Raw genomic sequence first — 27,283 nt, 5'->3', positions numbered from 1 at the left:
CCTTCTCCACCCGACGGAGGTCTCGTTCACCGACCCCGCACAGGACCTCGGGAACATCCCGACCATCCTTCTCACGCTTTGTCCTGGACATGGGCCACGCTTTGAATTTAGACCTCCAGTCCGACTCCAGATACTCTAAAGAGTACCTAGCGGAACTGGATATGCCATCACTGCCCAGAGAGTCCCTTCGCTTACCGCCTAACCCGATACTCCAACAGGCTCTCTTCAGGAACCTGGAGACCCCCTATATGGTCACAGCCATGCCCTCCAAAATGGAGGCCAAGTACCGTACAGTACCCTTTCCGGGATTTGAACAACCACAGCTCTCCCACCAGTCGCTGTTAGTAGAATCCTCCTTAAAAAAGGCTCACCCCTCCCGGGTCTCAGCGGCGGTCCCCCCAGGCCGAGAAGGCTGAACCCTAGACAAGTTCGGCAGGAGACTATATCAAAATGCGATGATGGCCTCTAGGGTGCAAAGCTACACTTTCACCTTCACATCCTACCTCAAACACCTCATTGGACTACTGAGAGCCTTTGAGACTGACCTACCGGCCTCCCGCCAAGAAGCCTTTAGCCTGCTTTTGGAATCCCTCTCCAACCTACGCCTCCATCTATTCCACGCAGCCTACGATGGCTTCGAACTCTCCTCCAGAGAGGCAGCCTTTGCTATCGCCATGCGCCGACTAGCTTGGCTACGCCTGGTCGACATGGACCCCAACTTACAGGACCGGTTGGCTAACCTCCCCTGCGTGGGAAAAGAACTGTTCGATGACACTATCGAGGCGGCTACAAAACGCCTCTCCGAACACGAACGCTCGTTTGCCTCCCTTGTCCGACAAAAGCCCAAACCGCCCGCGTCCAGGCCGTATAGGGCCCCTCCGCGCCGCTACCCACAAAAATCCACTCCTGCCTTCTCACGGCCTCCACCCAGGCATCCGCAAGCCCACCACAGGGCCATGCCCAAGTCCCAACCGCCTGCGACTACCAAACCATCCCCGTCCTTTTGACGGGATACGCGGAAGGGGGCGGGCCCCCTCCGCCATAGTCCCAGGCCTCCTTCCCATCGTGGGTCGCCTCAAAGCCTTTTACCCTCGCTAGGAACAAGTCACGTCGGACGCATGGGTCCTTGGCGTGATCTCATCAGGATACTCTCTCAACTTTCGGACCATTCCTCCGGACAACCCCCCAAGGAATTTCCCTCCCAACTGGACGCAGCTACCCCTACTCCTCTCCGAAGCTCAAGACCTGCTTCGCTTGAGAGCAGTGGAGGAGGTTCCCTCCGACCAACGGGGGAAGGGCTTCTACTCCCGTTACTTCCTGGTACCGAAGAAAACGGGAGACTTACGCCCAATACTAGACTTGAGACACCTCAACAAATTTCTGATACGGGAAAAATTTTGGATGCTTTCCCTACCGACCCTCTACCCCCTGATCGACGAGGGCGACTGGCTCTGCTCCCTCGATCTGAAGGAGGCGTACACACATGTCCCAGTGCACCCCGCTCACCGCAAGTTCTTGCGTTTTCAGGTAGGGGACTGGCACCTACAATACCGTGTCCTCCCCTTCGGGCTAGCATCGTCACCTCGCGTCTTCACCAAGTGCCTCGTGATGGTCGCAGCAACCTTACGCTCCCAGGGCCTCCAGGTATTCCCCTACCTGGACGACTGGCTGATCAAAGCCCCGTCCAGGGAAGCGGTTATCTCAGCGACCCAACAGACTATTACCTACCTACAAAGTCTGGGGTTCGAGATAAACTTCCCAAAATCCCAACTACGCCCCTCCCAGTCCCTACAGTTCATCGGGGCCACGCTGGACACGGTTCGCCTCCGTTCCTTCCTCCCCCCTCCGCGTCTAGAGGCGTTAGTAAGTCTGAGTCAAAGTTTTTCCCTGCTGACCTCAGTATCAGCTCGGCAGATGATGACTCTTCTGGGCCACATGGCCTCCACCGTCCACGTCACACCCTTCGCCCGCCTCCATCTGAGAATTCCTCAATGGACCCTGGCCTCTCAATGGCGTCAAAACCGGGACCCGATCGACCGCCCCGTGACAGTGACGCCTTCTTTGCAACGATCGCTCCGCTGGTGGGCCGACTCTTCAAATCTTTCCAAAGGTTTGCTCTTCCTCACCCAACCCCACAGCAAGATACTCACCACGGACTCATCGGAGTACGCTTGGGGAGCCCATCTGGACGGCCTACGCACTCAAGGAATGTGGTCAGCAGAAGACCGTCGCTGCCACATCAACGTGCTAGAGCTTCGGGCCATCTATCTCGCAGCTGTAGCTTTTCAACATCTGCTCCACGACCGAGTGGTTCTCATCCGAACCGACAACCAGGTAGCAATGTACTACGTAAACAAACAAGGGGGAACAGGGTCTTGGTCCCTTTGCCGGGAAGCCCTGCGCCTCTGGAAATGGGCAATCTCCAACAACACCTTCCTTCGAGCGGTGTACATACAAGGAGAACAAAACTGTCTGGCGGACAGACTCAGCCGCCTCCTCCAGCCACACGAGTGGTCACTGCACTCTCAGATCCTACGACAGGTGTTCGAAAAGTGGGGGACGCCTCAAATAAATCTATTCGCATCCCCCCACAACCACAAGCTGCCTCTCTTCTGCTCCCGGATGTACTCCCCGGACCGGCTCGAGGCCGACGCCTTCCTCCTCGACTGGGAGGGAAGGTTCCTGTACGCGTTCCCGCCGTTTCCTCTGATACTGCGGACGCTTGTCCACCTGAAAACAGTACAAGCCACCCTGATCCTGATTGCCCCTCGCTGGCCACGCCAACCGTGGTTTTCCCTTCTACTTCAACTCAGTGTCAGAGATCCACTGCCTCTGCCTCTGTTTCCCTCTCTACTATCACAGGGCCAGGGTTCACTGTTACATCCCAATCTTCAATCTCTTCATCTGAATGCTTGGTTTCTCTCCCCCTGACTGCTCTCCCCGTGTCTCAATCAGTCAAGGAGATATTGGAGGCCTCTAGAAAGACCTCGACGAGAACCTGCTACTCCCAAAAGTGGACCAGATTCTCAACCTGGTGCTCCTCCCACAGCCAGGACCCGGTGTCGGTCCCCGTCCCTCTGGTCCTTGACTATTTACTTCAATTATCTCATTCCGGCCTAAAGACCAACTCCATTCGAGTACACCTCAGTGCGATTGCGGCCTTTTATCAGCCCCTGGAAGGGAAAGCCCTCTTGCTCCATCCCTTAGTCTCTCGCTTCATGAAGGGTCTTCTGAACGTCCACCCTCCTCTCAAACCTCCCCCGGTGGTTTGGGACCTTAACGTGGTTCTGGCTCAACTAATGAAACCTCCATTTGAGCCCCTAGACAAATGCCATCCTAAATTCCTCACTTGGAAGGTGATTTTCCTGCTCGCGCTCACTTCCGCCCGGCGGGTTAGTGAGTTACAAGCTCTGGTAGCGGACCCACCCTTCACGGTATTCCATCACGACAAGGTGGTACTCCGCACCCATCCAAAGTTCTTGCCTAAAGTAGTGTCTGATTTTCATCTCAATCAGTCCATTGTCTTGCCTGTGTTTTTTCCCAAGCCCCACTCTCACCCCGGAGAAGTGGCGCTCCACACTCTTGACTGCAAGAGAGCGTTGGCCTTTTACCTCCAACGCACTCAGTCACACCGGAAAGTCCCACAACTGTTTTTGTCCTTTGACCCAAACCGGTTAGGTCACCCAGTTTCCAAATGCACCTTGTCCAACTGGTTGGCCGATTGCATCTCCTTTTGCTACGCTCAGGCTGGTCTCGCGCTGCATGGTCGAGTAACGGGACACAAGGTCTGAGCGATGGCAGCCTCCGTAGCATTCCTCAGGTCCACACCTATTGAGGAAATCTGCAAGGCTGCCACGTAGTCTTCGGTTCATACCTTCACCTCCCACTACTGTCTGGACTCACTGTCCAGGAGCGATGGCCGGTTCGGCCAATCGGTTTTACGAAATCTATTTGCTTAAATTGCCAACTTCCCTCCATCCCTTTTCAGTTAGCTTGGAGGTCACCCACATGTGAGAATATCATGCCTGCTTGTCCTGGGATAAAGCACAGTTACTTACCGTAACAGGTGTTATCCAGGGACAGCAGGCATATATTCTCACAACCCGCCCACCTCCCCGAGGTTGGCTTCTTTGCTAGTTAAATGAACTGGAGACCACGAGGGGATGCACCCCCTAGTGGAGCAGGAAGGCACGCATGCGTGGAGCAGCAGAGCAAACTTAAATCTTCAATCAAGTTTGCTTGAAAATGCTTCCGCATCGGGGCTCCGTAGATGACGTCACCCACATGTGAGAATATATGCCTGCTGTCCCTGGATAACACCTGTTACGGTAAGTAACTGTGCTTTCTGCACGCAATTGGTTGGGGGTTTTTTTCTCTGTGGAGCCTATTTTTAGTGGTCCCGCTTTGACTCTGCTAGTATTGTATTTCTCTCTTTAGTAGTCCTGGTCCTATTTCACATCCTTTTCATTTTACTAGCGTCATATGTACAGTGCAACTTCTCTCACTTTGTGGTCCCTTTAATATGTGGGATCATTATATTCCCTTTTTTGCACATCTTTTGCAGCTTTTTTTGAGCTGACAAGCTTCCATGTCTGTAGCGTCCTTTGAAGATATGTTTTAATTACATTTTTTTTTTTTTTTTAATTTATTTATCATTTTAATGCATCCTATACAAGATGTTTAAAGAAATACAGAAATATATTATTCTCTTAGTCATATTACATACCAAGAATTGAAATTTAAACATCCATATAAATCATATAATACAGTCCACAACTTAAGGAGAAGAGACAAGATGAAAGTAAAACCCCTCGGGAAAGGGGAATATACAAAGGAAACTAAAAACTTTAAGAAATAGAGCAGTCAGATCTTACCTATCCAAAATAACCTTAACCGCATTATTAACCTGTATCATTCGGACTGTGTAGAGATTCCTTTACCTTCTAGGAAAAAACCTAATTGGGAAGGTTCGAAAAATATATATTTACTTCCTTGATAGGAAATAAAACATTTACAAGGAAATCGCAACTGAAAACTTGCCCCCAAAGCAATCACCTTTGATCTATGTAACAGAAATTCTTTCCTTCTGGACTGCGTCCACCTTGAAACATCAGGAAATATATATACCCTTTCCCCCAAATAGGAAATCTGCTTTAAATTGAAATATAATTTAAGCAACATTTCTTTATCTTGAAGAAATACCAACGAGACCAATAAAGTTGCTCTTCCCTGAATTTCAATGTCAGAAGATTGCAGAATATCAGAAACATCTAATTGAACATTTTCAGCTGCTGTAGCTTTTTCTTTCTGCACTTGTTTTATATAGTAAATTCTTTGTATCGGGGGAAGACTTACTTCAGGTACATTTAAGACATTCAACATAAAGTTCTTAAAGAGTTCTTTAGGAGACATAAACTTGGCAACCGGAAAATTAAGAATCCTCAAATTTAAATTTTTCTGCTGATTTTCCAGGTTTTCAATCTTCCTCAAAATCATCATTTTTTCTGTTGTTTGTTTGGTAATTAAATTCTTAGTCTCTGTTGTTGCTTTATCTAAGTTTTTTAATTCCACTTGGTGTTGCTGAGTAATAGTCTCTAAGGAGCTTATCCTGGAGGTAGAATTCTGGGTCATTGTAACAAAGTTAGAACATACCAGGTGAAGATTCTCAATTGCAGTCCAAATGGAGTCCAGAGTAACAGCCTGTGGTTTTACCAACGGTCCAAGGAGGGGGACACCAGCCGACCCAAGCACGGCTCCAGCGATGGAAGTCTGGGCTCCTGCCACCTCCCCACCGCCGGTCACCGTCGGCTCCTCTCCCCCAGAACGCTGCCTCTCCAACGTCGAGGTCAGCGTGTCTGCTGCATGTTCCACTTCCGGGTCAACTTCGGAGAGAGAGCAAGCCTCACCCCACACTCCGGGGGAGCCCTCCCGCCAGCTCCGCTGCAGCGAAGATTCTCCGGGATTGGGAGGGGTATGCGGTCCTCGCGGGCTCAACGAGAGCGACATCTCGCCGTCCAAGCTATGGATTCCCGGTTCCACAGCAGCGGAAACGCCCGACATGGAAGAGGGAACTGTGAATGCTGTTATCACAGTCTGCCTCGGCGTCGAGAAGCCCGGGGTAGGTGGAGGGATACCCCTCGGTTTCCCTCTTCTTTTAGGCATGAAATTGTCGTTTTTAAAAGTAGAATAAAGAAATTTTTCCTTTCAAGACGGGAGTGCTTCTCTCAGCGTCCTGCTCCTGACGCCATCTTGTCTCTTAATTACATTTTTAAACTTTGAGATTCATTCTGGTTGGCCCTCTCTGATTCAATTTTATCTATACCGGTTTTCATTTTGTCCTGCCCAGCTTCTGTTTACGGATGTTTACCCTTATTCTGCCTTTTTTACCAACACAATTTGTGTTTAACATTTTTGATGGGACATAATTTATAGTCTAAAAGAGACCACATACCCCTTATTGATCCCTTGATTTAAGGTTACCGTTCTGGCTTTTATATATACTTTTATAATTCATATTGATGATCTTTTTAACAAAATTATGATTTTAAGCTTTTATTATATTGAATTATGCAATTTTACATGTTAAATACATTTGCTCATTTTATACTTTACTAGTTTTTTAGCCCGTTACATTAACGGGTGCTAGAATAGATGTGTAGACTTGGGCATTTCTTTCTTTCTTTGTCTTTCTTTCTGTCGCTATCCCTGGCCCTCTGGCTGTCTTTTTCTTTCTTTCTTTCTCTCTCTCCCCCTCTCTGTTTTTCTTTCTGTCTCTCTCCCTGCCCCATGCCTGTCTGTCTTTCTTTCTGTCTCTCCCCCCTGTCCAGCAGCACCCCTTCCCTGCTCTCCCATCCAGCAGTAGCCTCTCCCTGTCCAGCAGCACCCCTTTCCTGCTCCCCCTGTCCAGCAGTAGCCCTTCTCCCTTCCTTTTACCTCCCCCCTGTCCAGTAGTAAACCTTCTCCCTTACTTTTACCTCCCTCCTGTCCAGCAGCACCCCTTTCCTGCTCCCCCTGTCCTGCAGTAGCCCTTCTCCCTTACTTTTGCCTTCCCCCTGTCCAGTAGTACCCCTTCTCCCTTTCCTGCTCCCTGTCCAGCATCCGCTAGGCCGGGCAGCCTCAGAGCTTTTGCTAGGCTGGCCCGCCTTGCATTATCAAAGCGGGCTGGCCTAGCAAATGCCCCGTGGCTGCTTGAGGAAACTGCAGCTGCTGCCGCTGCTTGTCCGGGGGTGAGAAGAAGAGGAGTTCCTGCAGCAGCAGCGTAGGCAGAAAGTCAGCCGGCGTCAGAGATCGGGGCAGGAAATCAGCTGAGGCAGGCACTGCGCATACGTAGCATAGAGCATGGTGCATGGAGATTGAAGTGCACATGCGAGCTAAGGGTTTTATTACATAAGAACATAAGAAATACCTGCACTGGCTCAGACCTTGGGTCCATCTAATCTGGCGATCCGCACATGCGGAGGCCCAGCCAGGCCTACCCTGGCGAATACCCTAGTTACTCGTATCCCTCAATGTGTCTTTCAAAAAGATGTGCATCCAACTTGCCCTTAAATCCTTGAATTGTGGTTTCCTCCACAACCTCTTCCAGGAGAGCGTTTCAGGCGTTCACTACTCGCTGTGTGAAGCAGAACTTTCTGACACTTGTCCTGGCCCTGTCCCCCCATAGCTTCAGTCCATGACCTCTTGTCCGAGTCACCTTTGACATTGTGAATAAAGTTGTTTCCTGCTCTATTTTGTCGAATCCTTTCAGTATTTTAAAAGTCTCTATCAGATCCCCTCGCAGTCTCCTCTTCTCGAGGGTGAATAATCCTAGTTTTCTAAGGCGATCTTTATAGCTTAAGTTCTCCATTCCTTTTACAAGCTTCGTCGCTCTCCTCTGCACCCTCTCCAGTAGTATTATATCCGTCTTTAGGTAGGGAGACCAATGTTGGACACAGTATTCCAAGTGTGGTCTTACCATCGCTCTATAAAGTGGCATTATGACATCCTCAGATCTACTCGTGATACCCTTTTTTTATCATGCCCAACATCCTGTTTGCTTTTTTTGCCGCCGCTGCACATTGAACCTACGGCTTCAGGGTCCTGTCTATCACCCCCAGGTCCTTTTCTTGTTCGCTTTAGCCCAAAGTTACATCAAACAAGGTATACTGGTGCTCCTTGTTTTTCCTGCCCAGGTGCATCACTTTGCATTTTTCCACATTAAACTTCATTTGCCACTTCTCTGCCCATTTCTCTAGTTGTCTCAAATCTCTCTGGAGTTCCTCGCTGTCCGTCTGTGACCTGAATGCCCGACACAGCTTTGTGTCATCAGCAAACTTGATGATTTCACTGGTCGTTTCTTCTTCCAGGTCATTTATGAAAATATTGAATAAGATGGGCCCAAGAACCGAACCCTGAGGCACTCCGCTAGTTACTTTCTCCCAGTCCGAGAACTTCCCATTTACGCTTACCCTCTGTCTTCTGTCTTCCAGCCATTTTCCTATCCATCTTAGTATGTCCCCTATTCCATGACTTTGTAGTTTTCTGAGTAGTCTCTCATGTGGAACTTTGTTGAACGCCTTCTGGAAGTCCAAGTATATTATATCCACCGGTTCTCCGCTATCAACATGTTTGTTCACAGTCTCGAAAAACTGAAGTAAATTCGTCAAACATGACTTCCCCTTCCTGAAGCCATGTTGACTAGCTCTCATTAGGTCATGGGTATACAGATGTTTGACTTTGCTATCCTTAATGCTTCAACCATCTTCCCAGGGACCGATGTGAGACTCACAGGTCTATAGTTTCCCGGTTCTCCTCTTGATCCTTTTTTGAAGATTGGGATGACGTTTGCTATCTTCCAGTCTTCTGGTATCTTTCCGGTTCTAATTGACATGTTAGCGAGGGATTGCAGTATTTCTCCGATTTCTACCTTTAGCTCCTTTAATACTCTCGGGTGAATTCCATCTGGGCCAGGGGATTTGTCGCTTTTTAGTTTGTCGATCTGATAGTAAATCTGGTCCAGATCCACATTTACTGTGTTGAGGCTCTCTTCTATTACTCCCTTGAATACTTTCACTGTTTCGGGTATAGACGTAGTGTCCTCTTTGGTAAAGACTGACGCAAAGAAGGAATTTAATCTATCTGCAATCTGTTTGTCTTCTTTGATGTATCCTTTTCTTCCTTGATCGTCGAGAAGTCCCAGGTATCTTCCCTTTTACGTATTATATTGCCAGTTTATTTCTGTTTGCGGTTTGTTCTGATACCTTTACAGATTAGGGTATGTTTTCAAAGAATTTTATGTTTCATTCTCTTATTACTTTATTTCTATGGTTCTAATTTGCATGTTTTGCTCACATTTCACCGTCTTTGCTTTTGGATTAAGCAAATTTATTGTCACTATATAAAATCTAAATTTACACCTGCATTACAAAGATACTTGCACCACACTTAGTCCTGTCATTTCAATTTTTCACTTCATATCACTTGTGGTTGGTCATCACCATTCATATTTGTTGTTTTCCCTCATGTCCATTATGTCTATTTGATTATGTTTGTTTGTTTAAGTATTTTCCCATATTTGAGACTTTCAGTCATTCTCATCTTTATCTGTTAGGACCCCTGATGAAGGTGTTTTAACCGAAACACGGACCATGTCGGGTCCCCTGGTTTGTATAAAAGGTGGCAATATTAACCGCAATAAATGCTTGTTTTAATAAACTTAGCCTGCATCTTGTACGCTCGTCTGCAGTTTTTCTTGTTCTGTGCTGTTTGTGTTTCACTGCAGACCAGTTGGATTGTGTTTTTGCTTTTGTTTGATCTTTCAGTACAGGCACAGTCTCTCCAGGAGGACATCTGGGCTATGATCAGATGAGAGTTTTTAGGGCTACTACAATCACAGGCATTAAAGGCTTCTATGCCTACCTTAGCCCAGCCTGAAGATACATTGCAGTGTTGATACATTGTGTCTATCTTTCTAGGAACTACTTGGACTTGATGGGCACAGCCTGTCCCATCTGCTGTATAAAGCCACCAAAGATGAGGTCATACACCCTTGCTCAACGTCAAGCATCGGAGTCGGTGCGGGCCCATTCAATGCATGTATAGTCATTGGTGGAGGAGTTAATCTCCTGCCGCAGAACATCAACCTTCACCTGGTCACATAGCAACCCTCCTTTTGTCGCATGCTTCCTAACTTACTTAGTCAGGGAGTACTTTGAGGAGTCTGATTCATATATCTCAACGGCTCAGATAAGACTATGTCAGAGTATTCAGCAGCAGTATGCCTTCTGATCCTTCCCCTCCTCCTGAATGATGCAAATCTCCACCAGAAAGAATATCTCTTACTGGCTTTATAAGGCAGATGAGATAGGCTATGCCAATCAAGATGGAAGCAGAGGAGGAACCTTGTTTTGAACATCTTGATTTTCAAATACCACCAAATAAATGCATTAAAAACCCTTACACAAGGTCATAAAAGATACTTTATTTAAAAACTGAAAGACTTCCCTGTCAGTCCAAGTAGCTCGGGGGTCTCAAAGTCCCTCCTTGAGGGCCGCAATCCAGTCAGGTTTTCAGGATTTTCCCAATAAATATGCATGAGATCTATGTGCATGCAGTGCTTTCAATGCATATTCATTGGGGAAATCCTGAAAACCCGACTGATTTGCGGCCCTCAAGGAGGGACTTTGAGATCCCTGAAGTAACTCCTAGAAAAATAGACACAGCGTATAATAAGACTTCAAACGTGTTTAGGCTTTGACAGAACTTATCTTAACACCATTCTTTAGTTGTGGAATCTTCCCTTAAGCATTCATGCAGCTCGCAGTCTTATGCTTCTGCTCCTCTAGGCAGAGAAGCCAGAATTTTGGACTCTTAATAAACCCATTTTCCAATCATTTATGCTCTTCAACATAATTATAGACTACCAATTTTGCATGTCCATTTCAAATCTTTATTATTATTTTATTTATTGTACCATTTTGTACAGGCCAAGGATTTAAGCGGCTTACATAAAAGAAAGGAACTACAGTGATTAAAAGGAGAGACACCACATATCCAACTGTCAGCATCTGAGGAATTTCTCCCCCCAGACAATTTAAAGCCATTTTAACAATTATCTAATAACTTGTTTACTACTAGAAAGTTCATGGCTAGAGCAATTTTTGATGCCTTTATTTCTTTCAAAACCTCTGCATTAGCAATCGCACTGTGCCATTTGGTCTAATTTTGAGTTTCTGAGCTGAAAACTTCAGAGGATCCTCCCAGCTTTTTTATAGCTTTTGACCCTATCAGACTCGTGGTTCCTATTACCAAGAGAACTATATCTATATTGCTACTGGACTGTATCTCCTTAGTGTATACTCGGGCTAGGCTGACGCTGCAGGGTCATGTAACAGCCCACAATGTCTTACCTTGGTAGGTCATTTTTCTTCCACATCTATTGAGGACATCTGCACAGCAACTACTTGGTCCTTGAGCCATACCTTCACCTTGCTACTGTTAGATCAAAACTCCATGAGAGGCAGTCAGTTTAGACAAGCAGTTCTGCAAAATCTTTTTACTTCCCGAGCACCAATGTTCCTCCAACCCTTTTGGGTTTTGCCAGGATTGCAATTATATATACAGTCATGATTCTGGTAGCATGGGAGTCCCACATATGAGAATATACTTTCTTGTCCTCAGAGAAAGTAAAGATACTTACCTGTAGCAAGGGTTCTCTGAGGACAGCAGGCATATATTCTCACAACCCACCCATATCCCTTAGTTGGCTTCTTAGCTTTATTACTGAACTGATGGTCCTGCGAGCCGACATCAAAAGGGAAGGCACCAGCATGCATGTAGTTTGGGCACTGCCTAAAAAATTAAAATGACAGTGCACTTGGTAATGTCCATACTGGGTTCCATGGATGATGTCACCCACCATGTGATAATATATGCCTACTGTCCTCGGAGGACACCTGGTACAGGTAAGTATTTTTGCTTTACTGTCTTCAGATAATGACCTTAACTGCTAACTTTAAAAGGTTGCTATTTCCTCTTGCATTAGAAAAAACAGGCTTTGCTGGGTTGTATATAGCTGATCCCTGTAACCTTAAGCTGGTGGGACAGACTAAGATAGGACACTGCCAGAATGTTTAGAAATCTTGATATATGGGTAGTTATGTACAAAATAGCAGTTACAATCCAAAAACATTTGGTTGTTGCTTTCAAGTAGACTTTAGGGTAACTTGTATAGATCAGCCCCAGCATTCTTGGATGCGTTGTGGGAGTTCTATAAACCTGGAAGGACATTGAGATCGGAGCGGGGTATGAGATTTACAGCCATTAAAGAAACGGGAGTACACTATGTAATTACAAAAGCAAAAATGTTTTGTATTGCTGGTGTGTACCTGTGGAATAATCTACCCGGAAATCTAAAACTACATACAGGTTATGTCAACTTTAAGAAGTTACTAAAGACACAACTATATGTAGATGCCTATATGTAATATGGATGAAATGTTCCCATGTGACTTTAGGTGTATGGACACCGTTATATGGATAAGCAGATAATGGATATTGTTTTATATCTATGTATTTTATGGAAATTTTTATAAATGTTTGATACTGGAAACCACTTAGATTTTAGGCAGTATAAAATTGTGTTAAATAAAATTAATTAATTCAATGGTGGTTACAACCTAAAAGAGAAATTGCCATTGGGTATACCCTGCTAGAGAGCAGTAGAATAATTGTATCAGGTCTCTAAGAATGCTAGAGAATCTACAAGGAGAAACAGTAGCTAAACCCCATTTAACCACAGAATGGCCAGGTTTTAGTATGCAATTGTACCTAAATATTGACTTAAGTATAAATCTTGTAAGAAGTAGAGTTGAGGTGGGAAGGCCTGAAATGGCCTACTAGCAATGTTTTAGATGCCATCACTAACATATTTTGAGCATGCCAGGAATGGGTATAGAAGAAAGTGATGGACAAAAATTTGAGAAGTCAACCTAATTTTGTAGTGAGGGAGGTTTGTTGTTGGATTGCTCAGACCTTACTCATAGCTGGGTAGACTAAGTGGGCCAATTTCATCTTCATCTGCTGTCATTTAATGTATAGAGATATATAATCCCTTGTCTGAGATGTGGTTTTGACAACCAGTCAGTTACTAAAATAGAGAAATGCAGGAGCTCTCATTCTGTACTGAGATGCTGCAATCACATTGCACATAGGTAAATCCAATAGTTATAATGGTATTTACGTTTAGCCAACTTCAGATACTTTCTGCAATTTTAATGGATCTTCATGAAGTAAACTCTCTTGAATGAGTGAACATAACTGGCTCTTGATTTTGGACAGAAACAATTTCTATAGAAACGATAGTAAATGTCATCCCTTCCTAGGGGATGACTAAAAGTGTGGAATGGGTCCGAATTCTAGAAGATATTAATGGTTACTTATTTTCCACTGAGGGACTCTGGAGTAGTAGTGCAGTAGGCTGAGAACCAGGGGAAATGGGTTCAATTCCCACTTTTGTTCCTTGTGATTCTGGACAAGTCATCCCTTCATTGCCCCGGGTACAAAATAAGTACCTGTTTTATAATATGTAAACCACAAAAAGGTGTTATCAAATCCACTCCCCCCCCCCCCTTTTTGTGCTGATATTTTGTCATGTTTTTTGTCATGGAGATTTTCTCCAATATACCTTGTTTGAGTAGCCTTTGGTAGTGATGTCAGGTTATTGATCTCCAAATTTCAGTCCTTTTTCTTCCTGTTTAAGGTATTCAATGTTTGGTAAGCATGTTCCTGTATCAGTTCACAGATAGGGTAGTCACCTGGGTTTAGGTCTGGTGAATTCACAGGCCAGAGATCTGGACCAATGAAGTCTGTGGTCTCCCAATATAGCAGTTCTGTCATGTCGTTTGCTCAATGTGCTGGGGCATTGTCCTGTTGGACATCTAACGACATCTGTCCTGTTGGACATCTAACGACATCTGATGGATCACTGGCAACAGCTTCTACATCAAGAGGATGCCCTAGTAAGTAGTATGTTCCATTGATCTTAAAACCCCAGGATTGATGAAGAACAGATATATGAATCCGAGTTTCGAAATTGCAACTGAGACCATGACTGATTGTCTGAAGGTCAGGCAGGTCTGTAGTAGGCATCTGGCATTAACTTCACGCTTCTGTGGTGTTGAAGGCACATATAGGCAGTCATTCTATAAACCAGATGAAGCTGCTGCTGTGCTTTGAGTACTTGGTCAAAAGCTGCTTGCACCATTTCAGGCGTGTGTCTTTGTTGTGTAAAGTTAACTTTTGGGCACAACCCTTTAAGACACTTTAATTTCAGATTATCATGAATTATCCTCACCACAGTTGTCTGGCTTGCTCTGTCTTCTCTTGCTATTTGACAAGTTGTTCGGTGTGTTTGTGGCACGTCCTGGCTCAGTACAAGACTGTATACAATGTCAATGTGCTCTTGTGTGCGAATCGAGCACAGTGGTCCGCTGCCTGGCTTACAATCTTGCATAGCAGCACATCAAGGCCATTTTTGTTACAATCCTTCTGGACAAACTTTTTCAACAACCGTCGACTGCTGTAACCTTTTAGCAGTACCAATTTCTTTATCAGAATTTGGTCTTCTGCAGTGAAAACCATTTTGATACTGAGACTTCTTACAAACTATCGTCTGCTTCTGCACATATCCCATAGCAATAATTCATTTTCACAAGGTAGTATTGTGGTGTGGTAGGAAATATTTACAGTATTTTACATCAACTTCATTCAGGACAAGATGCACTAAATTTCATAAGAATCGTCCGAGTTCTGTGGAAGATGCAACAAAAACATTTTGGTGTGTGGTTTTTTCAGTTCATGGTGTATATGTGTGTGTATAAAAGTCTGCATTTCAGTTAAGATTATAACCACAATCACACAATTAGAGGTATTTTATTTGTTTCCCACTCAGCTCCTTGTGACTGGGCAAGTCACTTAACCCCCATCACTCCAGGTACCAAATAAGTACCTGTATATAATATGTAGACTGTTGTAATGACAGGAAGGTGGTACATGAAATCCCAACCCCCTTCCTTTCCCTAAAGGACTGATAATCACCCCCTCCTTCCACTCCCATATCCAGAATCTCTCCCTTTCTCTTCATTCTTTCCCTCTCTTTTCTTGGGGTCTGTCCATCCATCCATCTCTCTTTCTCTCTCCACCCCCATAAACAGCCACAAAAACTTTGTTGTGAGGAGCACCAAGTTCTTCTTTTGGCTGCTGGAGCTCACCATCTCTGCCATAGTTTCCACTGCTGGCTCCTCCAGTTCTGCTTGTGGGTCTACAGTTCACTTCTCTCCCCTCCCCATCCTACCTGACTCCCTAAAAGGTAGTCTTCTGTTGGTCCGAAGCAATGTTGTCATTGCACACATCTTGTCTGTGGCATGCTCTGAAGTTTTCCCACCATTTCTAACATCACTTCCTGTTTCTGCATGGGTAGTCAGGTCAGAAGGAATGCTTTGGGACAGGCTGCAGGCAGAATGTGTGCAATACTGCTGCTGCCAGGGACCAACAGAAGACCACTTTAAAAAGGAAAGGAGATTTGCATTCACAGAGGCTGATGAAATCTAAAAATTGATAATTACTTTCCTACACCTGCAACATTTTTAAGCAAAATTTTCAATATTTTTTTAAATTGAATATTAGAATTTGAGATGGCTGTAAATAAAAGGTTAATTTAAAATGATGCAGTTAGATTATCTCAACATGTGCAATTCTATAGTAACAAAAATATTTCTTTAATTTATATATATTTATTTTTTTCTAATAATCGGAGTTTAACCTCCACATTGCAAAATAGGAAAATATTTTGCTGGCAAGAGCTTATGTATTAAAACTTCTATGGCATATGTTCCAAATCTGAGCTTTCATGATGGGCTTTAATATTAATGGCAAGTTTTATAGTATTTCATATAACAGTTTTCAAAAATCATACTTTATTTATAATTTTTCAGGAGATAAATCTCCCCCTAAACTTGAACCATCTGATGCATTACCTCTGCCTTCAAACTTGGAGACTAACTCAGAACCACCAACCCTCAAACCAATAGAACTCAATCCAGAGCAGAATAAGCTTTACAAGAGAGTTACATTTGATAATGAATCATGTAGTACTTCTATTCAGAAAGAAATGATAAATGGACACACGTCTGAATTTTTACTTAACAACAATAATCTCAATGAGTCAACAGTTTCTGCAGTAGCTGATTCATCATGTGATGTAAACAGACGCACATCCATTCTGTTCCACAAATCAAAAAGTGTAAGCCCCCAAAAGTCTGCAAACAACACTGAAACGCAACCAGCTTCTCCACAGCTAGGGACCAAAACTTTTTTGTCTGTAGTCCTTCCAAGGTTGGAGACACTTCTGCAGCCACGAAAAAGATCAAGAAGTGCATGTGGAGATTCTGAATTGGATGATGAATCCCCTGTGAAGCGCTTAGATACAGGTAAATGTTATGAACTTTCATGTTACCTTTTATTAAATATATATATATATACACACACAAACAATTTATGAAGACCTCTTGGATACAATAAAAATAAAGCTAACACCTTTGCTATGTATATGTTTAGGAGTTATGGGCTCTGTATTGTTGATTACTGATTTTCTTTTCATTGCCGGTAGATAGATAGTATACTGGATTCTGTTTGTTCTTTAAGTCATGCAAAATGTAGAAATGACTGTTCACCTGCATTTATTAAATAAAAGGGATCTACTTATTGGTTGGTTGAAGTCCCTAATGTCAGGTTCTATGCCTTACAAAATACTTATTGTGAAATTGGAAGTCCTAAGTATATTTACCATACCATACTGATTCTTGTATCCCGTTTATGTCGACTAGGAATCATTGTGGCTTACATAACATTAGAAATGATACAGAGGTGTATACCACATGCACATGAATACATTGTAACATATCAGTGTAGTGAAGAGAATAGATGGTATTTTAGGATGTTACTTAAAATTTTGGGGAAAATATTTGTTAATATCATTTTCCTTACAAATGCAAGCCTGTGTAATATCAACTTAAAAATAAAGCCCCTATATTTTTATGGCAAAAATTTTTCTTTAGTCTACTTATATCCATTCTGTCTGATTTTAATACAGTATATACTTGCCACTGTAACATATATACTGTTGCTTAAGTTCATTTCTTGACCCTTTTCCCTATTCATTGCTTTTGTTTTCCTTCCTCAAAATACTCTTATTGCCCTTTGTTTGCTGGTGTCAACTATTTATCTACATACCCTTGCAACCCAGTAAGTGACAAGGCAGTGCTTCCTTCAGAATTAAAAACAATGGCACTCCCACTGTTAAACTATATGAACAGTGGTAACAAGAGTCTTCTTTCATTTCACCTCTGTCATTAATGCATTTCTATTGAACATGAATTATGTATCAAGTATTTTCATACATAGCCACATATTGGTTAAATATGCTGTAAAGTAGATAAGCATCTTTATGGATTTCCTAGTTTAATGCCATGCCAAACATTAGCAAAATAAGATTGGCTTGATGTTTTTACACAAGCAGGGAAGCTTGTTTGTTTCACAGATTAATTGTCGTGGGGAGTGTAGCATGAATGTATTGATATCTCAGACAGCAATATAGAAAAGTACCAGTAGCTGTTGTAAATTTTACTGCTAGATGAAGAATAACTGAGAAATAGTCAAATCAACTTAATTTTCAGGCTTTAGTTTGATTTGCAATTTCATTTTTATTGTAGTGTTGTAAAGTAAAATACATTTTTTCTAAGCTGTAATGTACATGTTTATTTGATCATGGAGAAGTTTAGAATGTCTCAATTTCTGTTCATTTCTAAACAGAGAAAAGAACTGACTCCATTGCCAAAAAAAGCCTGTTTTTTACCATTTGTGGAAAACATCAGGTGTCCTCTTAAGTCCATCCTGCAAACAAAAGTCCAATATGGGATTACACAGAATGTTTCAGTTTTTGCCTTTTTTTCTTCAAAGACAAATGACATGAAAATAATGTCTAGAAAATTCCATACAGGCAAAGGAATGTCATCTGAATGATAGAAGCATATAAAGAATTGCAAAAATGTTGAATATTTACAAAAGCTGCATTATGGCTTCACCCTGAAATAATTTAAAATTGAAAAAAAAAGACTTAAAAAATATTGCTCATGGCAATCAAAGTGAAATAACTTGCTGTTTTTTTGGTGCTAATAAGGATTTTTCAGCCATATTTATATGAAAGAACACTACATCCTAGTGAACAAATTAATCAGATGAATAGTCTATAGCTATTTTTTATTTTTGTAAATTCAGTTATTTCATCTATGTATTGTTTGGTACTTCATTTTTTTATATATATATTGGTACATCAAGGATCAGTTTTATATTTTCTTAATTGAAAACTTTTGCGCTCGTATCTGTGCTTCTAGCCCAAACTGCATACTACTAAACACTAACTACTGGCATCAAGACTCAATTGTAAGGTTATTCATGAAAATGTATTTACTATGTTGAAAAAAATAATGGCATCTGAGATCAAATGAAAAAGAGCCAGTCCTGGCTTCCGCTTAATATCAGCATAAAGATTACGGGTTTTTGAAGAATACAAAAATAAGGTAAAATAAACTTCAGCAATACTAAGCAGTCTGCTACTGAAACCATTTTGCAGTTGTCTGCTCAATACCTTTTCAGAAATATTAGCACAATTTATATGATTATGTGCATTGGTTTTAAGGTCATGTTATCAAACCAGTACTATAATTTGAGGCAGGAAAATTATCACATTTTTATGTACATTTTGGTAATGTGTCAAAAATAAAAAGCAATGTAAACTTTTTTCTCCATTGGCCAACAGAATGAATCGAGCACACAGGTAGGTGATGACATTCAATAGTTCCAAGATGAAACAGCTTTCCAGACTCAGAGCTAGTAAATAGTGATTATAACCACAGAAAGATGGTATATCAAGTCCCATTCTTTTTCCCTTCTGTGCATCAGTGGCCCTTCCTATATGCAGCAGTCACATCAGACTTGTCTTTTTGCTGTACTGAACAGACACTGAAAGAAAGCTTCCCCAACATTTTTATTGAAGAGTGTTTTGCATTTCTTGTTGTTGTTTTATTTTTTTTTGGGGGGAGGGGCATTAGTTTCTATAAATTTTATTTTCTTAGTTATTTATTTTTTATTATTGCTGCCTTGATGTGCTTTCAGTATTTTTGTGTTGATTGTATAAGTAAAACCTAAGCTTTCAGTTAGTTCTACCAAACCTCTGAATCAAAAATGGCCGATAAGTCTCAGACTGTCATTTGCTTGGACCTAGCTCATCATCAGGCTCATGTTTGAGGAACCAGAAGAACTGTTAAAACTGATTCTGCAAACACATGAAGAAAAGAAGAGGCATCCCAAGAAGAAGTAAAATCTTTTATTGCAGTTCCATAGACTCTTCTCCCTCTGTGTTGTCTTCATTCCATCATGCAGTGACTTGAAAAGTCTAGTCTTGAAAGAAAAATAACACTAGGCCTCTTTGGAGAAAGCACTATTCTTGGCTGAGATCTCACCCCAAAGCATAGGCATCTTTGGTGCCGTTGCACTTTTCTGAGCAAGAGGAGCTCCAAACAGCTCAGTTACTTATTGCCATCATCTAAGCACAGAAAACTGTAATCTTGGCATCAGAGCACATGAAGTTTGAAAATACTCTCACACCATTGTTTACAAATATGTGGTTTCTTCATATTTCTGGTGCAGACAGAATCACTGTGCAAACCCTTTTTGGCTCAGTGTAGCCTAGTACAGTGTTCTTCAACCTTTTGACACCTATGGACCGGCAGAAATAAAATAATTATTTTGTGGACCAGCACCAGTTCATGGACCGGCAGTTAAAGAACACTGGGCTAAGTCATTCCCCTCTCCGCCCCAGACCCAGACCCCTTAATAGTACTAATTGTAACACCATTTTATCCATTAATTTTTCATATATATATAAACACACACAATATAATCATATTAACAGCTCATAATGGTTAACCACAAAATTAAAATACACAAAGCACACTGTATGCTTTTCAACATTCATTCCTACCAGAAAACAGATAACCCCATGCAAATGTAGGACCAAAAACTAAAAATACTAATATTTACAAACAAACAGATGCAAGACTCTGCAAGCAGTACAACCCCAGAGGAAAAGAAACAAACGCATTTCTTCCTGAACAGACAGCAGATGTAAATCAATCACTAAATAAAAAAAATAAAAGCATTCCGCCTACCGTTGTTGTCTCTCTCCCTCCATGCTGTGCCTTGCCTTCTGACCTGTCCCCCGGTGTTATCTTTGGGCCGGTCCACAGAGCGATCAACACGGTGTCTTTTGGCTGGCTCCCCTGAGTGCTGCATTGCACAAAGCTGTGGGCAGCAGCTCCTCGCGCGCGTCCTGTGCCTCATCTGGAAGCCTTCCCTCTGACGTTGCGATGTCAGAGAGAAGGCTTCCGGTTCAGGCGCAGGACGTACGTAGGAGCCTTTTCCCACAGCTTTGTGCACGGCTGCACTCAGGGGAGCCAGCCCAAAGACGCCGCATTGATTGCACCGTGGACCGGCGACTGAAGAACACTGTCTTCTGCCCGATGGACGTGCCGGCCCTGTGGACCGGCAAAAAATTTCTGCGGACAGGCACCGGTCCACAGATTGGCGGTTGAAGAACTCTGGTCTAGTGAATTGTGCCACAGCCAATTTAGCATCTGCAAAGCATCATCTTCCTGTATTATACAAATGCAGAACTGCATTTTATACCCCTTGTCACAGTACTTCTCTACCAGAAAGTTCAAGATTTCTAGTCCCTGTGAAGAAATCACTAACTTCAACTTTGATTTTTGGTTGCAGTAGTGGATGAGCTTTTCGCCAGTTTCTTTGTTTCTAACAAAAGGTCCCAATCAGTTTTGTAAAATAGTTTTTATCAAAGATTACTATGAAGATATTCTAGAGCTGGAGCATCAGGATCATGCTGCGCCACAAGCCTCTTCTTTCCATATTGGATTCTGAGTTGCAAGAGTACTATACTTTAATACTTCGACTCCTTCCTCTTTTATCTGAGCATTCTCAGACAATTCTGGAAGATTGTAGATGTCCATGAGAGGGAGGCAAATCCATTGAGTTTTTGCAGCCCAAATGCATGACCTGCCTTTTCTTAGAATTAAATTTTAGCTTTCTTCAAGCTTCACTAGGTCCTTCCTCATATTATTCACTCGATCAGGGGTGTCTACTCTATTGCAGATTTTGGTATCATCTGCAAAGAGACAAATCTTACCTGACAGCCCTTCAACAATATTGCCTGCAAATTGAAACCTGGGGGTTTCGCTCCAGACGCACACAGCCAAGCTTGAAACCGTTGACAAGGTCAACGAGCAAGTGAACTCCCAGGGGAAAGAACCCCAAGTTAAAGAAAGGTGATACACAGCAGGCTTGCTTCACAGATTCACAAGATCTTCTCCATGAAGCACCAATCCGGCTCCTTGGGACTGCATCCTTTGCTCTGACAGGGGATCACCAGAAGCCACCAAACCAAATGAACGTTAAGCGAAAAAAAATAAGAAATAGAAGCAGAGCCAACTGCAAAAGACTTCTGAATGGATTGCTTGCAGAAACTGTAACTGGATATGTTTGCTAGCTCTCAGGCTAAAGGGGTGGTGCATGTGCTCAGAAAAGTGTTGGATTTCTGCATTTCCCAGATTGCGCATTGGGATTGAACACCTAGCATATGGAATCCTACAGGGACCAACAGAAAGAAGATTATTGATGGTATAAACCTAATAAGAACACAAATGTTAAAAATATCAGGACTAAGAATCAAACCTTGAGGCACACCGCTGGTAATATCCCTTTCCTCAGAGCAATCTCCATTGACCACTACCCTCAGTCACCTTCCACTCACACTTCCTGACCCAGTCCATCGCTTTGGGGCCCATCCCGAGGGCACTCTGTTTATCAGACGTCTGTGTGGAACACTGTCAAATGCTTTGCTAAAATCTAAAAACACCACATCTCTCACACTCCTTCTATCCAAGTCTCACCCCTCAAAAATTTCTTTGTAAATACTATATATACTCGAATATAAGTCGATCCGAATATGTCGACCCCCTTTTTCCCCCAAAAAGGAGGAAAAATGGTTGACTCGAATATAAGTTGGGTGGCTTAATATTCAAGTACCCTCCCCTGTCAGGTTCTGCACCCAGCCCCTCCAGCCAAGCTCTGCACCCAGCCCTTTCTCCCCCCCTCCTCCCATAGCCACAGGCATATTACCCATCTGTCTAGAATGTCTTATCTACTGGAAAAGAACTCATCAAGGTAAGTACATAATCTCTTTTTATGCTTTTGGTAAGCAGCTTAGTTTTGGGTTTTTTTTCAAGAAATCAAGAGTCTAGCATACTTTCACAGCCAGCTATTTTGATAAAGCTTTTACAACAAATCATTTAGTTCTATTGAATGGATGATTTCCAAAAGACATTGTAGAATCAGTTTACTCTGGGATACATTATTGTGAGAATCTTAGTAAATCATTATACTATTTATTGCTTTTTAACATCCTTGTTTTTGGATTGTATTCCTAGAGTATGAATGTTCAATTTTTTATTCTGTTATTTTAGTTAATTTGACATTGACATATTGATGTTAAAAGGCATGAGATTGATTCAAATTAATGCTGGAAAGTACATTCTTTTTATCAAAACAGTGTAGCTCATTGGTCAAATTCCTTAAAATACATAAAGAGTGGCCTGGAAGCAGATGTTCATGCATAACTTTATACCTGTTCTGAGGTAAATGTAAACACATCAGAACAGGTATAAAGTTATGCATGAACATCTGCTTCCAGGGCCACTTATGTGCCTTTATAAAATATTTAGCCAGAAGTACCTATGCAGGGCAAGTGCAAGGCTATTAGACTCTCTTAAGTGATCTCTTGGACTTGGACCTTTGCCCGTTTCCTCTGCCCCTGGCAGTCTAGCATCTTGGCGCTTTCCCTCTTCTCATAGTTCAGTATCTCCTTGTTCCCCTCTGTTCTCATTCCCCTTCTCTGGCAGACCAGCATCTTGTCTTTCCCCTGCTTGGTGGTCCAGTATCTCCCCTTTCTCCTTGGCCTGTTCCTTTCTGTTTAGCTAGATCTGAGCAGACAGGTCTGCAGCTGAAAATTGAAGTGCAGGGCCTCCTATGTGTTTAAGACTATAACAGGAAGTCATGAAGTAGGAACACAGTGGGCGTCCAGCATACATATACTAAAGTGAAAACTCCACTTTCTTGATTATCTGGCAGTCTGACTGCTAGCTCCACCTATTCTACTCATTGCTGACAGGAAGGGAGAAATGCCTAGGTTGACATCTGCCATTTGTCACTCCCAAATATCAGCACTCTAGTCGACACCTAATGGAAACATCAATCTTGTGCCTATATAAAATAAGCACGAATAACGGTTCACTGTTCACATATTTTTGGTGGCCAGATCAAAAATTGGCCCTTATGTTTTGCAGCCACATCAGCTACAAGTTTCTCGCCCTACAAATGAAAGCTTTTAAAACATAGGTGCCCAGAGTCCCCAAAGTACCTTAATCTATAACCGCTGTAATCCCTTCCCCCTCTACTTCTTGGGCCTACTTTATTCCTTTTATGCACCTTCTCCCTCTTTTCTGTGTGCCAGCAGCAGTTACTTAAGCACGCAACTGCTAGCTTCCGCCTCTCCTCGTTCCGATTGGTTCTACTGCACAAAACGAAACCAGTGTCCTGCAGAAACAGATCTGCAAGCAGCGGCCAGCCTGTCTTGCGGGATCAGCGGCAGAACGAAAGCAAACGGGACATCAGGATTATTCCGGTTTCGAACACTCGGTCATAATGAGCCTGCAGTCCCCGCCTCCAACTGCGACTGTAAAAACTGACCAGCAGTAGGAAAAATAAAAAAGAAGTAAAGCTGAAAACCCGCTTCCTGGTGCTTTAAAAAAAAAAAAAAAAAGTCAGGCTGAGGCAAATTCACGACTGAGATGACAGCCGGGCGCTCACCTAAATTAGCCGGGCAGAGCACCCAGCTAAAAGGTGCTAGGGAGAACACTGGAATTGTAACTAAGCTGATATTTCATTGTTTGTATTAACTATACAGGCTATCCTATAAAATAGTTATGTTCCCAATGTATGTTTGAGATAGAATTGTTTGACTAGACTAGTGGCTGTAACTCGGTCCTTAAGACTTGGAGATTTTTATAAACTAGAGACTTTACATATGCAAATTCATACATAGTCATTGTGGATGTTTTGGAGGAAAACATCCAAACTTTGGGACCAGTTTACTAAATGTTAGCTTATGTTAGTGCCCTTTAGGATATGCTATCTGCTGGTACACCTATTCTATTCCTATGAGCATGGTAGCAGATAGCTTATACTCTTTTGCACATGCTAATATTTAGTAAATTGGCCCCTTTAAGAGAGATTTAAGCATTGGTTAGGAGCTACATGCTAAAATTTTAACCACAGTGAACTTGTTTACTTAGTCTCCTGTACGTTCCAAACGTCAGTCTTGTGTTCCAGCTGTCTTTGTGAATTTCAAGCCTCATTCTGGTACTCTAATAACTTCTCTAAGTATATTTCAAGCCTCATTCTGATGGTTATAGTCCCTCTCTACTCCATTGGTTCCCAAACCTGTCCTGGGGGACCCCCAGCCAGTCAGGTTTTCAAGATATCCCTAATGAATATGCATGAGAGAGATTTGCATACCTGTCACTTCCATTATATGCAAATCTCTCTCATGCATATTCATTAGGGATATCTTGAAAACCTGACTGGCTGGGGGTCCCCCAGGACAGGTTTGGGAACCACTGCTCTACTCGATTCTTTTTACCCCACACCTCAGAATAGTTTGTGGTGATCTCTCTCCCTTGACAACATGATGACTTTTTTTTTGTTGTTGCTAGCTACTCTGCTCTCAACACTATATCTCCTGTATTTGTTCTTTTGTCTCCCTTCTCTGCATTCTCATTGCTTTCTCCCCTATAGATTGTGAGCCCACTGGCAGAGATAGGGAAAATGCTTGAAGTACCTGTATGTAAACCATTTTGAGTGTGGTTGTAAAGCTATAAAAAAGTGGTATACAAGTCCCAGTCCCTTTCCATGCATGCATTCTTTCTGCCTTTTTTCTTCTATCTCCCCAGCATCTTCTCCCACCATATATGTCAGTGCAAAGAAATTAAGAAATACCTCAGAGTTATCCATATCAGTAAATAAAACAGGTTGAGGCAGTTATTTATTATCATTGCTTGAAACTACACACACCAAAATGTAATATTCTTGTACAACAGGACTGGTAGTGTTGACCATCGGGTTAAACCCCATTAGTTGTGAGGGTTGTAGAGAGCCCACTGTTTGTTTTCATGCTCCATGTCCCATTACTCTGGGATGAGCTCCACTCCTCAGTCTTATTCTCTACAAGCAAGGAGTAGGGGGCCTGTCTGTTCTGCTCAAGTTTAATCTTTATTATTTTTGTGTTTCTGATTATCCGGTCGGAGGCTTTAAGTGCTGCAGAGGAGTCCGGTCACCCTGAGGCATGTTTGGCTGTGAGAAGATACACTACTAATACTACTACTACTACTACTATTTATTATTTCTATTACGCTGAAAGGTGTACGCAATGCTGTACATTTTAACATACAGTAGACAGTCCCTGCTCAGAAGTGCTTACAAGCTAATTTAGACAGGACGTTTCAGGGTTGGGGAGATAATGGTAGAGGAAATGATTCAGTGGGTATAGGTATCTGACAGCAGTGAGTGGGAGTTAAGAGTTGAAAGCAGTTTCAAAAAAGTGGGCTGAGGTCTGTAGTAGAGAGTTGCGCGGGGACAGAAATCCTACCCGTCCCCACCCGTCCCCGCCAAAGTCCCACCCGTCCCCGTGAGGAATCCCTCTGTCCCCACCCGTCCCCGCGAGGAATCCCCTCCGTCCCCGCGAGGAATCCCCTACGTCCCTGCCAGGAATCCCCTACATCCCCGCCCGTCCCTATAAACTATAGAAATAGTTATTTCATTTAATTATGCTACTGAATTAAAGGCTCTGGTAGAAACCCATTTAAAAATAAGCAAAAAGACTTTATTAATTTGGAAATATTAATTGGGAATAATACATACTTTGTAAACGGGTTTCTACCAGAGCCTCTAATGTTTATAAATTTTTATCTAGAAAATTGCAGGAACCCGAAAAAGCTAAGGAGGCTAGAAAATTAACATCAAAAAAATATAAACCTCCCAGACTCCAAGAACTGGAACCAGATAAGGGGGAGAGACTAGAGCGGAGCTGGTGGAGTGACAACTATATAACTACCTCTGATGAATGAGTGATAAACACAGGAAAGCCCTCAGTCACACAGCCACCCACTGGAGAATCCAGCGGTACAGGCTGTCACTTGGCTTACACCCAACAGGGTGTTAACTGTGAAACATCCCCGGGCTTTTACTCTGTGTATAATTTGTAATAAAGTGCACCCAACAGTGCTCGGTGTGAAAAAAGATAATAAATCAAAAAAACACACTCCACCATAAACAGCAATTGTCTCTGCCCCTTGTCCGGGGGGTCAAATACAAACGTCCAAAACCAGCAAGGTAAAAAAGCCAACAGGAAGTACTTAGCTTCTCATAGTAACATAGTAACATAGTAGATGACGGCAGATAAAGACCCGAATGGTCCATCCAGTCTGCCCAACCTGATTCAATTTAAATTTTTTTTTTTTTTTTTTTCTTCTTAGCTATTTCTGGGCGAGAATCCAAAGCTTTACCCGGTACTGTGCTTGGGTTCCAACTGCCGAAATCTCTGTTAAGACTTACTCCAGCCCATCTACACCCTCCCAGCCATTAAAGCCCTCCCCTGCCCATCCTCCTCCAAACGGCCATGCACAGACACAGACCGTACAAGTCTGCCCAGTAACTGGCCTAGTTCAATCTTTAATATTATTTTCTGATTCTAAATCTTCTGTGTTCATCCCACGCTTCTTTGAACTCAGTCACAGTTTTACTCTCCACCACCTCTCTTGGGAGCACATTCCAGGCATCCACCACCCTCTCCGTAAAGTAGAATTTCCTAACATTGCCCCTGAATCTACCACCCCTCAACCTCAAATTATGTCCTCTGGTTTTACCATTTTCCTTTTTCTGGAAAAGATTTTGTTCTACGTTAATACCCTTTAAGTATTTGAACGTCTGAATCATATCTCCCCTGTCTCTCCTTTCCTCTAGGGTATACATATTCAGGGCTTCCAGTCTCTCCTCATACGTC

At 42.8% G+C, this 27,283-nt stretch overlaps 1 protein-coding gene across 19 annotated transcripts in view; it reads left to right on the top strand.

The window, feature by feature from the left end:
• Positions 1-27,283, top strand: part of BRD1 (bromodomain containing 1) — a 274,234-nt gene that overhangs the window by 138,509 nt on the left and 108,442 nt on the right. For 16 of the 19 annotated variants that reach the window (XR_004540658.1, XM_033958908.1, XM_033958902.1 and 13 more), the window contains one exon: positions 15,972-16,466. The exons of 1 other annotated variant lie outside the window; for it this stretch is intronic. Coding sequence is in view for 17 of the 18 variants with exons in the window: in XM_033958908.1 (XP_033814799.1) it covers positions 15,972-16,466 (495 nt within the window). In the remaining variant the exon portion in view is untranslated. Of the gene's footprint in view, positions 1-15,971; positions 16,467-17,847; positions 18,858-27,283 lie in introns of those variants that run through there. 2 more of the 19 variants (XM_033958917.1, XM_033958915.1) reach the window with 2 other exon arrangements.

Source organism: Geotrypetes seraphini, chromosome 9 (genome assembly GCF_902459505.1).
Source record: "Geotrypetes seraphini chromosome 9, aGeoSer1.1, whole genome shotgun sequence".
NCBI lineage: Eukaryota > Metazoa > Chordata > Amphibia > Gymnophiona > Dermophiidae > Geotrypetes > Geotrypetes seraphini.
The sequence above is the reverse complement of the archived record's forward strand: the minus strand, read 5'-3'. Positions and strand labels throughout refer to the sequence as shown.